The sequence below is a fragment of the Marmota flaviventris genome, chromosome 10 (assembly GCF_047511675.1).
Source record: "Marmota flaviventris isolate mMarFla1 chromosome 10, mMarFla1.hap1, whole genome shotgun sequence".
Classification (NCBI taxonomy): Eukaryota; Metazoa; Chordata; class Mammalia; order Rodentia; family Sciuridae; genus Marmota; species Marmota flaviventris.
The window spans coordinates 49389609-49404394 of NC_092507.1; the positions used below are offsets into that span (position 1 = coordinate 49389609).

The 14786-nt window shown below is 41.0% G+C and overlaps 1 protein-coding gene across 5 annotated transcripts in view; it reads left to right on the top strand.

The window, feature by feature from the left end:
• Nucleotides 1-14786, top strand: part of Nfia (nuclear factor I A) — a 361350-nt gene that overhangs the window by 248356 nt on the left and 98208 nt on the right. For all 5 annotated transcript variants that reach the window (XM_027945000.2, XM_027944998.3, XM_071617895.1 and 2 more), the window contains 2 exons: nt 7313-7430; nt 13406-13533. In XM_027945000.2, coding sequence (XP_027800801.1) covers nt 7313-7430; nt 13406-13533 — 246 coding nt within the window. The remainder of the gene's footprint in view (nt 1-7312; nt 7431-13405; nt 13534-14786) is intronic.

The window sequence follows — 14786 nt, forward strand, 5'->3', positions numbered from 1 at the left end:
CCTAGTACATTGCCTGTCATGGAATAAAAGGTCAATAAGTATTAATTCTTAGCTATGTTTCATTAACAAGCTCATATGATTGTAGTTCAATTGAACAAACATTTGTTGCATGTGTAATATATGAAGCAATCTATGTTGTGTGCAGAGAGGAATATAGAAGGAAGCAGGAGAAAGTTCTTTCCTCTAGGGCACATATCTAAGTTTCTTGAGACCCAAGACTGAGCTTTCTTTATGGCAATAAAGTGCCTGACTCTGCCTGGTTTACAAATTAAACTCACAATAATTATCTGTCAAAGATAAACCAACTTCATGATGTGGAGTGGGGCAGAAGAGGGTATTAGTGAATTGTTCTCATTTTAATAAAATGGAAATATTTTATCAAAATAACAATTACTCCCTCTTCCCCTCCTGGCAAAACACACACACACACACACACACACACATTCACTCCTTGTGTCCACAAGTTGTAGTTGTATGAACATGGTGGTCTGTGTTAACAGATGCCTTCATGGGGTTAAAAACATTCTGCTGACTTTTGGCACCTAATGTTACATTTCATAAAAAGCATTGCTTAAATCTTTTAATAGCAGGCAAGCTCATTTTCACAAGAGGGAAATCCATGTTTTAGTTCAGTGTATTTCTTTTATGTTCCTGTTTGGAAAACCATACTCCTAGCCCGCATTTGGTCAGATCTTTTAGAAAGCAAGGGTACGAAGAGGAGATCAGCACAGGGTTTACAGACCAGAAATCTGCTTGGCAAAGGAGTTGCTGAAGACTGTGGCGTAGAAGCTGCAGAGAAAGTACCTTTATGATTGATTTCCATTCAAGTCAGACTGACTGCAGTGTGGTCATTTTTCTAACCCATAACTGCTCACACTGCAGCAGTCTGCTATCTGCAGGGTGTCTGAATTATAGCAGTCTATGTCCGTGTTACCTCTTACACAAATTACTTACACTGGTTTCTTTTTCCATGCAAATTCATCAGTTTTACAGCCCCTTGTAGCCACAGTCAGGAAACTCTGGCAGAGAACACAAATTGATAAAATGAGTTAATTTTACTATACTTTTTTTTTTCCTTTCTAAAAGCCCTCTCTCATAAGCAGTGTTCAGGAAGCATATTACAGTAAAAGGAAGATAACAAAGGAGTTGGATTTTCTTGCCATAAATTACTTTCCAAGTTAATTCCCTTTAACGATGATTCCAGATTTGCTTGAGTTTTCATAGCATTGTGCATTTTACAACTATGCCTTTGATGGAAAGAACAAGTATTTTCCCATGTTCACTCCTATTGTGCCAATGACATGGACTTTCTTACAAGATCTTTGCAAAACAACACTAAATTGTTCTGGGCCCATAGAACTCTGTGCTGCCATTGGACTCCCCACCCCCATCCCTGCCAGGCTCAAAGCACAAGCTTTCAATGAATGTCTTAAATTATGTAATCAGAAGAAAAACACACTTCAAATTTTTTTTGCAGTTATTTTATAAGTTGGAAATTGAATGCTAGACATTGATAGTCTTCCTGGGGAAGGGATCTGTTACCATTATTCCATATTATTTAATGGCCATGCAGATTTGAGGGATGGACAGTGATGATGGTTATTCTCTAAAATGTAAACCCCACAAGGGCAGGAGTTTTCATATATCTTGTCCACTGGCGTATCTTGAGCTTCTGGAACCATGCCTGGGCCTTTGAAAGTGCTTTATGGATATGCATTGAATCCTATTGAATGCAGCCCAAGAGGACAGGTGCCATTAGCAATAAGCTGGACACAATAGTCACTTAGTTAATGCTCCCAGATGATTCCTGTTGGACAAGTTATAAACCCAGTGCGCATCATCTCCCAGGCAGTGTAACTTGAAAATTTGGATAGAATTTTTCTTCCATTGTCCTCTGTTTCCAACAATGCAAGCCTGAGCAGATTGTCTCTGGTGGATGGCAGAAGTTCAATAACCACAACCTTATCCAGCTACTAATGTGTACAGAGGAGCAGGTCATTAAGAGGGTTGGCTACTAAAGTAACCCCTCTCTTCCAATAGCCCACATTACTATAATGATTCCTTAATAGCAAACCATTTATTAAGAAATGACACAGAATGTTCTATTGACAACAGGAGGGGGATGCATGACTAGAAATAACATCTAAAGATACAATTTCCAAAAGTTAACCTTTTAAGAAAAACTCCTTGGTGGAACTTCAGGCCAGAATCATTGCAATAATGCTTAAGAAATGTGGAGCTCATCCTCACTCCTTATACCCATTTGTAGAACTCTGAGTATCATTTTTTTCATGGTTTAAGGTTTAGGGGGGTAAAAGAGGAGAATAACTATTTACTTTCCTTAATTCAAAGCATATTTATTGATCATCAACTGTGTACACAAAACTGCAGTGAGCTGTTTAGGAACACAAAAGCAGCTCCAGGATCTACAAAATTAAAGGTCATGTGGTATGGCCTCTGACCTCATGACCTGGGAAAGTTGTTTAGCCTCTTTTTGCCCCAGTTCCTTCCTAGTGGTGGTGGAAAGATTAAATGGGTTGATATACTCAAAATCTTAGTCTAGTATCTGGCCTATAACTGGTATTTAATAATTTGCCATGGTGATGATGGTAACAATGGTGGGTTATGGTGACAATGGTATTTTTTCATGTTTATCATAATTACTGTTAGAATTATGAGACCCAAGAGTTTCAATGACTTAACCAAATTATGCAGGGGATTACTGGCAAGCATGGGACTGTACACAATCTCTCACAGTACCAGACTAGCACTTTGTTTTAATCCTACATGATGTCTATCTTTAGAGCCTTCAAAATGCAAACCACTCTAGTTAGGAAGAAAATTTTACATCTGAGAGTTTTAAAAATGATAAAGCCTATCACCAAGTGCCAATGCAGCAAAATCAGATTTCACAATGTATGGGAGAACAGGATGAAACTTTTGCGGTCAGTCCAGTCCTTCCTTACTGTCCCCATGTTCAATTGGCAGAGTCCACATAATCTCTGTAACCAACAGAAGGTAGTTAGTTGTTAGCCACAGAAGTCTAATGTGATATCCTGGGCAGCCAGAAATTAACTGACACTGGACAAGTCATTTAACTCTTCACAAATTTTATGAGTTCCCTAATTTTGCAAAAAGAGGATAAAATACCACTGTGAGCTAAGAAGTGCACTGTTTTACATGCATCTTATTGATATATTTGTTAAAACAATACAATCATTTATTTATGTCCTTTCAGAGTGTACAGTTAGGAACAAGTCTTTTAGGCCTGCTGACTATCTGGAGGTAGTATCAGATAGCTATCGTAAAAAGAGTCTATTGTCTTTCTGGACAGCATAGATTAGGCCTCCCTTCCCTCTCACCATGATGCCTGCATCAATATTCCCTTCTTCTAGAACCTTTAGCCTTTTTCATGCCTTCTGTATACTGTTGCTACTGCTCCTCACATTCAACCATTACCATTTACCTGCTCAGAAACTGTCATGGATTCCACAGATCATGCACTCTACTTCCTATCTCCAAACTTATGCTTCATCATTTTACCTAGAAAGCCTCTCCTATCTCCTGTCTGTCTCTAAATCTGCACACCTTCAAAGGCTTTGGATAAGTGCCCAATCTTCCCAGCGTCAACCGGTTTCTGATCTCACAAGCCAGTGGGATCAGTGATTCCTCTGAATTTTCCCAACACATTCTTTGCATTTCTCCTGTGAGATGTAGCATGTTCAACGTTGTGTTAGATATTCAGGTATTACTTCAGTGTTCCACCTAGTCGTAAACATTTCAGGGACTGAGACACCATAGGCCTTTTTTATTATCTTAAGTTGAAGACAATTTTTATATAGAAGAGTCAGTGTGGTGCAGTAGGAAAGACCCTGGGCAGACATCCTTAAATTATAACATGGACTCCCTTTTGCTTTTCTGTAACAGAGGGCAAGTTATTTAACCTCAGTCTGAGGCTTAGTTCTCTTGATTTAGAAAATGTACTTTCCTGAGAAGGTTGTTTTGAGGATTCAATTTAGTAGTAAATAAAGTGCCCATCAAAACGTGGCCTTACAGGTACTCAGAGAAGCCTGCCTGCAGCTACCTCTGGAATGCGTGACCCATCAGAGGCTCTTTCTCCTATTTCCAGGTTGGAGACACTGAGAATGCCAAGCCCAGTGCAGGGACACTCTGACAGGGACTCCTGCTCTCTTTGGTGGAACGGTGTCACTGAGTCAAAATCCATCCCAGTGGGCTGACCCTCCACATGACATCTACACAAAGGCAGCAGCAGGGCTATGTTCCCTTGTGTAGACCCTTGAAGAAGGCAAAGTTGTGTCTGTATATTGGTGGGGTTACTTAACCCAGGTTGTGAAACTCATTCTCATTTCAGAAACTTAGTGATGTTTTAAAATTCAAGACATGCATAAACCAGTTTGCCAAGCTCTCAGTAACCTGCCAGCAACCCAGTAGGCCGTTTGGGCAGTAGCACCACGCTGCTGGGCCACCTAGTGCCATTTCCTGCATTACCATTACAGTGCACTAAGTGGCTCACAGGAAGTAAAGACAGGGAAAAGCTAAGGAGCACTTATGTGGGCATACTGGGTTTTTTCATCTGTCTGAGATGGGCCTACCATATTTACATTGCATTTTTGTTCCTTCACCTATTCACATGTTTAAAAGGTAATTGAAAGAAAAGAACCTTTTCTAGGGTAGGTAAAGAGTTCAATAGAAGTGCTGCTGATGTTCGCCACTAGGTAGAGGGCTTCAAATTTCTCCCCTTAGTCCATGTCAGACCTTCTCTCTCACATCTCACTCTTTCTTTCTCCTTCCAAGAGCCAGGTTGTAGAAGATCTTGCTATTCCCTCCACACTTGGGAATGAAGCAGCTTCTCCACCCAGATGAAGCCTCAGCTCCACTCTGAAATTTGTGAAAATCTAAGTACAGGACTTTGTCACTGAGGGGCTTTGTCCCCGACTCTTTGTTAGTTAAGGAGAGGTGTGACTGGGTTCTAGGAGGCTCAGGGCAGTCACAAAACAAACATAAAATACCATGAGCTAGAATAGGAATTTATTAAAATGAATTTAATATACAAAGACAATTATGGAGTGACATTATTAATTAGAACTTTGTTTACACTTATTGTCATTTGATTTTGCACGAAAGCCCTCCCTCCCTAAGAGCCTGTCATTGAGGTGGGTTCGAATATCAAAAAGCATATGTGGATTTCAGGGTTTTCCACTTCTTCGCACTGACTGTTCTTATGTAATGACAGTTGTGACTAAGGCTTGGTTATTGCTATTATCAAACCACACAGTGTTTATTCTTAGAAATAAGTGCTCTCATACCGTCTGATTCCACAGTTTCCTTACAGCACCACACTTCATCCGGTTTCCTGAGCAGTGATCCCGGGAATAATCCCATTATTACAACACGGTCAACAATCAGCACCTTCTCTTGGTTCTAATTTCTGAGTAACATACATCAGGCTCCTTTTCCCCCTTTGTCTTGAGACCCTGTCCCCATCTTACCTGGCCTCTTTGTTTTTACCAAGTCTATTCTTCAGCCACCCTCCATCTCTCCGACAGAGTGGTACTTTAAGACCATCAGTGCAAACTTGGTGGTAGCATTCCCACCCATTACCTCTGGTCAGTGGGTAAAACTCAGGCAGCTGCAAGTCCATTTGACCAGTTCTTACTTGCTGCCTCCTGGTGTCAGGGATTATGTCAGGTGCTTGACAACATTACCCAGCAGTTCTACTCACAGTGGGGAGGGTAAATGTTCGATAGCTTACTAACCTGGGAATGTGCTGGATTCAAATCCACACTCCCTAAAGAAGTCTGCCAGAGCCCTCATGAGCCAGTCTCAGCCACACCCTCCCCTCCATGCCTTACATGCTGGATCACATGGGGCCCTCAGAAATCCAGTAAACAGTTTGTGTTCTCCCACTTCATGCTGTTTCTTCTACTGAGAAATCCTCTTTTTTTCCCAGTTGCATAAAGCCTCCTCCTCTTATCAGCATTGCTCTCAAGCATCATATTTTTCGAGGCCTTTTTACTCACTTGAACCTCTTAGTCCCAAGCTGGGTTAGGCACCCTCTTCTTTGCAGCTATATCACTTTAGGAGAAACTGTCAGAGGACTTCAGATTGTCGTTAAACTAATCCGCCAGACTTTCCCTCTAGAGCTGTTTATGGAGGGACCATATTGTTCACACAACTACCCTCCTCATCCAGCACAGGCCCTCGGTTATGAAAATCCCCGGTTCACGATGTCCTTAATTATTCTTTCTTCTGATGGATATTATCCTATACTTATTTATATTTCTACATATAAGGGATTAACTCTGTGCAATGTATAATAATATATGGGTCTGTTTTCCTGCTTTTGCATAATCTTTTGAAAAAAGAGATTACTTGCACTAAGGTAGTCTCATGATAATTTCACAGTAAGTTGTTTTATAGGATTGGTAGATGTTATTTATTCACTAAATTTTTTACAAGGTATCTAAAGGACATTTTTACAAATACAGAGGACCACATCTCAGTGAGGATCAGCTTGAAAACCACATATTATCAAAATTGAACCAGAGCTTGGCCAATTCTTCTATAAGAGGCGAGATAATAAATATTTTTGGCTTTGTGGGTCACATGGTCTCTGTTGTAACTATGTCCTCTGATGTTACAGTGGCACAGCAATCACAGATGATACGTAAATGACAGTATGCTAGTGATCAGTAAAGCTTTAGTTACAAAAACTGTGGTGTGGGCAATAAGTTACCAGGGAGGACAAACACGAGTGTGAGGAGGTAGGCGGGGTGCTGAGGTGATCCAGAGTAAGGAAGAGTTGCACATTTTACCTCGTAAGACATTGGGCATGGGTGGCCTAGAGAGAAATTTGCTCTCACCAAAGTTCAGAGCAGAATTCCAAAATACAGATGAGGAAAAATTGTCAGGATCAAAGTTAGAAAAGCATAGGGAATGTTGTTTTCATTCATTCAAGAAAAGTTTAAGACCAAAACACAGAGAAGCATTTTTGTTTAAAGCGTCCAGGAATGTAATAACACTGGTGACAGTTGACTATTACAAAAAGAGAAAAGATGAAAGCTACGATAGGAAAAAACATGCCTTTCTGGTGTACACTATTTTTATTGTCAACATTCCTTTGAAGTCAGGGTTGATTACTTATTATTTTGGATAAGCTTCCGAGATAAATGCAAAAAGGAAAGGTGCTAAATGAAACAGTTAAATAGACTTTCATTGATCTTCTTTTCACAGAACTTAACTGATGTTTCTTCTTTTTTGTTTTTTTGTCTTTTTTTTTTTTTCATTCTAGCACCAATAGCTGCAGGAACTGGCCCCAATTTTTCTCTCTCAGATTTGGAAAGCTCTTCGTACTACAGCATGAGTCCAGGAGCAATGAGGAGGTCTTTACCCAGCACATCCTCTACGAGGTAATTCTGTGGCTCTTAAAGAGGTTATGCCACATAGTTGCACACTTTGAATTTAATTCTGGGCCTGCTTGGCACTTAGCAATGTGCCAATAATAATAGACAATACCAAAGAAGTGGGTTCAGCTCCAACAAGCTGTCAGTCTCATTGGGGAGGCAAGGGAAACACATGTGAAGCAGAAAAAAAATATATAAATATTTACATGTGTACATACCTGCATATCTACCAGACAGTTGAAAACAGTGAGCTAACTTTGTGTCATGGGCTAAAAGAGTTTTAAAAGGCTTTACCCAAAAGGCATGACTTGTGCTGAGCTCTGAATGTTGGTTAGGGTTGGTGAGAAAGGAGAAGAAAGGGATGGAATTCTGGGTCGTGTGAGAACACGAGGAAGACACGGAGGGAGGGCGGGTAATGAACGTAAGCATTTTCCCTGGAAAGGAAGGGCACACTTGACCAGGGAAGAGGAGGGCGTGGGCTTTGGCTTATTGTGAGGAAGTGGACTCTGGTGACACAGACCTAGTCCCCTTTCCCACAGCAGATAGTACAGCTCAGTCTCTGTTCTGTTCCTACTGAGCCTCCAAAGGTCTCAAATCCAGTCCATTGGGGTTGCCCTAAGAGAAACCTATTTGATATCCTGGTGTGAGGTAATAAAAGCAAATGCAGTTAGGCAGCAGGATGGGGCCAGGCCACAGACTCTGATGCTCCAGGAGACCTTAAAAAGGAGAAGCAGAAGAGCACAGCCTGATCCCAGTTGCAGGGTTATTGAGCTCCTTAAGTTGGGTCACAAAGCCAGAATCCAAATGCAGCATTTTGCAGATCCTGTTGTCTCTAGATAACCTGTACCAGAGGGGAAGGGATTAGGCATTAAACCCACAATATTCTTTTACAAATTGGCTTTAGCACTGGACTGTGACAAGGAAAGAACGGTGCAGAACAATCTTTCGTGTCTGTGTATTTTGCAGAAAAATGTTTGTCAAAGGTATAGTTTTCCTAAAGCAAGACCAGAGTTTTATGATTTAAAACAATGCCCAGATTATAGAAATTTTCCTTGGTAAATATTCTTATTTTGCCTTTATATACAGCATTTTAAACCTTGTTAATTTAAAAAAGTCAACTTAGCCATTTCTAATACCGTGAAGGCAGTTAAAGAAACAGTTATTTGCTAAATAGAACCAAATCCCAGCAGCGTCTTTGATGTTGTTTAAATGTTCCCCTTAATTCACCGTAGTATCAGCTCCTTAGGAAAAAATCATTCTCAAATCCAAAGTGCATTTATAATAGAAGAAAGAGATCGTGAGTACATTTGAGTATTAATACACTTTGAGGATTTTGAATGTTTGCTGAGGGAAGAGACATTGTGTGTAACTGCTCTCAGTCAACATGAAAAAGCTTTGCAAATACTTGTGGGCAGTGATTAATTTAAAAGTTTATGGGCTGTTTGTTTTTCATATGTGTGCTGCACATGTCCCATGTACCTCCCAGTGTTCCTCACCTCGCATCCATCCGCACACTTCTCCAGCTATGTTTTATTATCTTTTGCTGTGACTCTCTGGGTGGAAAGCTGGTTATTAATGTCATTTAAAAAGCTAGTGTCATTCTCGTATTCTGCAAATAACTAACCATGATAAGGAGCTAATTATAAACCCCATCAGTAGTTAATAACTCAGTAATATGTTTGTTTTACTCTCATTAGGCTCTTCCTAGGATGATTTTTTTAGAAAAATTCTTTGAATACATAGACTCCGCAGAATTATCTGTGTATAGTTTAGAAAATGTGCCCAGAAGACTATCCCAGATTTCCATATAGAAAAGTTCATCGATCAATCAATGTTTGTCCAAGCTGTGCCAATATTAATTGGTCTGCCACAGGCACAGTATTAGGTGCCTTCCATACCTGATCTGGTTTAATCTTCATCATTGGTTTACAACATAGACAGTATCACACTTAAACAGTGGAGCAGCACAAAGCTCAGAGAAGTTAAATAACTTGCCCAAGTTCACAGTGATGGCACGGTTTACATTAAAACTGGGGTTCCGTTGGAACTTACAGAACTGGCCTTTTCACACTGAATACCATTGGGAATGGGGCTGACACTTGAATAGATGGACATATCCAAATCCTAAAAAAGAAGTGCCTGGCATCTGCACCATTCTCTGATGCTTAGCATTTGCTATCTTGAATTACTGCTGCTATCTTTGAGGTATGTACTGTCTTGCTCCGGATCTGGACTCTTAAGTTCACAAAGAGCAGTATCTAACTCTCCCAATTCACTAATAAGCCCCAAGGGTATTGTCCTCAACACTCTGGGTACAGAGGCTACTCCCAGGAGTTTCACAGCCTAGTTGGTGGTAGAAACTGCCTAGAGAATGGAAATGTTCAGTTCTCAGGGTACTGTGGACACTCAGGAAACAGGCATTTTATCATAGAGTGAATATAAAGTAAGGCCTCCCTTTTAGCGAGAATTCAGGAAGTATTAGGAATTCAAGTATTACTCTCCCCTTAATGTTTAGGTTGAATTTCTAGGAACACAGGAACAAATTTCGCACATTAGAAGAGAGGTGACCCCTCCTTTGGGGAACATCATTCTCCCTTATATGAACAGAACTTACTGGTACTTTTCCGTTCTCCTCAGATGTTTCTGGGAGGATAAAATCAGTGAGTTAGAAAGGAAAGAGCAAAAAAAAACAAAATCAAGGACAAATTTATTTCTAAAACTAAAAATAAATAAGTAAAGGACATTGATGGATATTTTCTGTAGCTTTTGCATTGCTTCAGGGAGATATCTCCAAAATCATAGAAAAGATAGTTTTAAAACCAGGATAAAATATATATATAATTTTAAAGAGCTTCATTGAGATAAACTATCAAATGTGTGAAATCCATAAACTTTGCATTGGAAATCCCCCACCTGCCCTGTCGGGTATTGCTGCCTTTCTTCAGTCTCAGATCTTTTCTCACCTCCTTTCCATATATCTACTCTCCAGATGTTTATCTTGTATCAGCTCCTGAAAGTCCTAGCTTTCAAACTAAGGTGTCAGATAACTGCAGCATCTTCTACCTTGAGGATTTCATACCTGCATGGGTATGAAATTAGAGCATGTCAAGGAAGTGAAAAGCTTTACAAACTCTGAAAAATATTAATAACAGGAGAATGATGAACAATGAAATTGGCCTTTTGGGATTGATACCATTGAGTCATGATACTTGGATCCTTGTCATGTGTATTCATATGGCCAGTTTCTAAGCAACTAGCCCAAGGCAGCAATTTTGGAGCATCTGCTGCTAACCAGATGCTGTGGTGGGCACTAGAGATTTAAAAATAATATTAATAAAAAGATAATCAGTTTCCCTGCAGATCTCACAATCCCATTGGAACATACAGATCATGTCTTTTTATTTGTCAGGATGCATAAGGAAGTTTTTCTTTCTCCTTTCAAAACAATTTCAAATGGCTTTCAATGTCAAAATCAAAAGGTAATTTTTAAAAATATATTTTTTAGTTGTTGATGGACTTTTATTTTATTTATATGTGGTGCTGAGAGTTGAACCCAGTGCCTCACACTTGCTAAGCAAGTGCTTAGCCACTGAGCTAAAGCCCTAACCCAAATCCAACAGGTAATATTACATATAGAAAGGTAAGCCACAACCTGTCTGGAAAGATAGGCGAGATTATTATATCAGGACCCTCAACCAAAAAATTTTCCCTTAAATCTGGCCCTGAGTTTCCTGGTTGTCAAGACAAGAAGGGGAAGCAACATGTTATGTAATTTGTATTTTCTAGTGAAAGAAAACAATAGAAATTCATTTGGAAAGACCAGATTTTTCTGTTTTTTTTCAGGATTGGAAGGAGCTTTTTTGAGTGTACCTTCTCATAAAGAATTTCTATTAGATATAGTTACATGAAATATAGAAAAGTTCTTCAAGTGGCTATTTTTCACTGAGCTTCAAGTAAATCTAAACAGAGAACACTGAATGAGCTATTAAAGGCCTTTCCTTTGGTTACTAAGTTAGCATATATTGTTTCTGTGGTCTAGCTTTCATGAGAATAGAACTTAACAGCTTAGAATGCAGGAATGCCAACATTAATAAGTAGAATTTCTTGCCTACATGGGGCCCTCCACATTTTCAAATTCAGACTTTTTTGCAAAACTTCCTAACTGTCTTTATGACCCTAGACTGTATGCCCTTCTTTTCCTTTCTAAGTCCATTTTCTGCACAATTATCAGTCACTTTTATAAGATATGACTCCAGTATCACTCCCTGCCTACAGGGCTTCAGGGACAATCCATTGCTATCGGATGAAGTCCAGACCCACCATACCTTCTGTAACCTCCACCCTTTACTCCCTTGTGCCCCTCCTTCAGCCTCTGCCTTTCAAGCAGCTGGAAGTTCTGACTGTGACACGCTGGGTGTGCTGCTGCTTCTGCCTGGCACACATCTCCCTCCTGGGGAATATCTTTGAAGCATCTGGTCACCTGTATGACCTGGGCACAAAAGAGAATGGGTATGGGCCAGGTCCAGGAGGGCCCTTGAGGGGCCAGATGTTTACCCTTAAGTTTCTGGATCGTGAGGGTGTCATGAGGCAAAGGAGGGATGTTAAGGGATGTCAAGATTAAAGAAAACTTATGGGGCTTGAGAAAATGGCAGTATGCAAATGGGTATGGGATGCTGTCAGTATTCCAGAACCATCAGGCTGCTCCAGTGGTGCTTCAGCCATGTAATGGCCTGTCCCTGCACTTTCCTCTTCTTCCTGGTCTCTCAACACTCAGAGACAGCTCAGGAGCCATCTGCTCTGGAAGGCCTTCAGTGGCCTCCAGGAGTCTCAGTGTTTCCTTCCTCCACAGTATGACCCCCATTTCTATATGTGGACCCTCATAATACCTCTTTGAGCAGTTTTGTTTGCTGCTCTGTCTCTGTTCATGGAGGCAGGTGCCCGTCCACCTCCTCCCTGTATCCCAGCACTTAGCACAGCACCTGGCACATAGGAGGCACACAGTGAGTGAACGGTGAATGAAGCCCATGAACAACTCTGTACCCTGACATGTGAGGAGGTGGTTCCCCAGTGAGCTCTCCCACCAGATATAAGATCGTTGTGCTGGTGGCCCCCTCTGCTGAGGCAGCTGGAACAAGAACAGAAGCAGGTTATGTGTCACTACTTTTTCACTCCTGAAGCTTTACCCTGGGAGAAAAAATCCAGCCCTTCAAATGGAGAAAATGAGATGCATTCTGGAAATTCCTCAGTCATACTTCTCCAAAAAACAGAAGTCTTTACCCTGATGGAATAAAATTTCATTTTAGTAATCACTGGGTACTGGAATGGCATAAAAGTCACCAGGGTACTGTCCATGTCCTTCATTCTCATGAGATAGTACAGTCCTTCCTCTTGTTTTATCTTTGCAGTTCACTGTTTTTGCTCTAGTGTCTGGATCAATACCTGGGCTACTTAGCTGTGCAGTAAATACTGTTTGAATGAACAAATCCAAGTTGAAGATGAGAAAATGTGCAAAAAAAAAAAAGAAAAGTAGTCCAAGCTTTTTCAAAAGGATTATGAGCCCTGATTTTTAAAAAAATCCTTTCTGGGGATCCAGCAGGGACTGAATCAATGTCTAGGTACACTGCAGATGGCCAACCCCAGCCACCACCCGTGGAGATAGGAAACATGTGGGTTTACTGCTTCCAGGTGGAGGCAGGAGCTGGAGCCAGCCACCAGTTCCTCAAAGCACAAAGGCACAGGATGGGCAGCCGCAACTTGAGGAACAATAAAAAACGAATGCAGACACTTGGAACGACACAGACCCCAGACTTTGTTCCACCTCCAGTGACTCACCCAACTAAACAAGAGCCTAAAGAGAGTTCTAGAACTATGCACACTTGCCTAATTGCTTCCTCCCTTGGCCTTCTTTCAACCTGAGAGGTCATGTCCAAAAGAAAGGTGGTTTGGATTGCTTGTAATCACGCATGTGTTTGTTCTTTCAGCTCCACGAAGCGCCTGAAGTCTGTGGAGGATGAAATGGACAGTCCTGGTGAGGAGCCGTTCTACACAGGCCAAGGACGCTCCCCAGGCAGCGGCAGCCAGTCCAGTGGGTGGCATGAAGTGGAGCCAGGTAAGCAGGTGGGGAGGCAGGGTTTCCCGTGCTGGGTGTGAGAGAGAAGAGAAGATGCTGGGTGGTATACTTGTACAATGTGAGCACGTGCTTGCATCATGATCCAGGGCACCGGATCAGCAGTAGCTCCACTGATGTGGGAATGGTGCATGTTTTTCTATGCGCACATCTTCAGCCACACTATGATCCAGCATTCCATTGGCTTTTGTTTTTGTATTTTTTAGGAGGTGGTGGTTGTTGTCCATTTATTTTGAGAAGGCATTAAAACTCCTGGGCTCAAAGGAGTCCTCCTGCCTCCTTCTCCCAAGAAGCTGGGAATACAGTGATTTTGTTTTATACTTACATACCTCTTGGTTAATTTTTTAAATTTATTTTTTTAGTAATCATGATGAAAGCCTATCTACTTTTCAGTCAGGTTGAGAACACTAGGGAGGAGAGGATTGAGTTTTTCGTGCTGCCGGTTACATTTGGAGTTCTAAAATAAGGGTACTTTGTTATGTTTTTTTTCTATTACTGGATATCATTGTGAACATTTTGTTAATGCAACAGCTATCTTTATGTCCATCTGTACTAACCGAGGCAGATGACTGCTGGTTCAGCCTCCTGGGGTTGTCTAGTCTTGGCTCTGGAGTCTTGAGAGTAATATGAATGATTCTAACAGCATAAGCTTTTTGAAACCTTAATCAATGTCTGACCTTGATGTGAGTGAGGAGAGATTTTCTCCAGTGCCTTTCAAGCCACCAGGACAAGTCAAATGGGTATGCAGGAGAGACTCAGGGATTTAGAATCAGCTAGAGTGTAATCCTGACTTAGCTCCTGCTGGCTATGTGATTGTGGGCAACTAACCTAACCTTTCTGAGCCTGTGTCCCCATTTGTATAAACTGACAGTAATAATAGCTGTTTCAGTGCTCTTGAGGATTAGGTAAGGTAATATGCATAATCCATCTAAGAATTATACCCAGTGCAAAGTAAGTATGGAAAAAACTTCTCTGACCATCCTTCCTCACTCCCGTCTCAGAGCAATTCCCTGCAAGAGCAGACAAGCACCAAGAAAATCCTTTGAACTAACCCCTTCATCTTCAAATCCTACTTCTCTCCTCTCCTCCCCAACATTCTTTCAAAAGACAACCCTCAGAGGGTCTGACTATAAAGGAGTACCAGAAGGGAGATTTGGGGGATGATGGAGCTCTTCTGCACTGTGATTGTGGTAGTAGTTACAGTCATCTGCACAAGTTTTAACATTCAGAGGAGT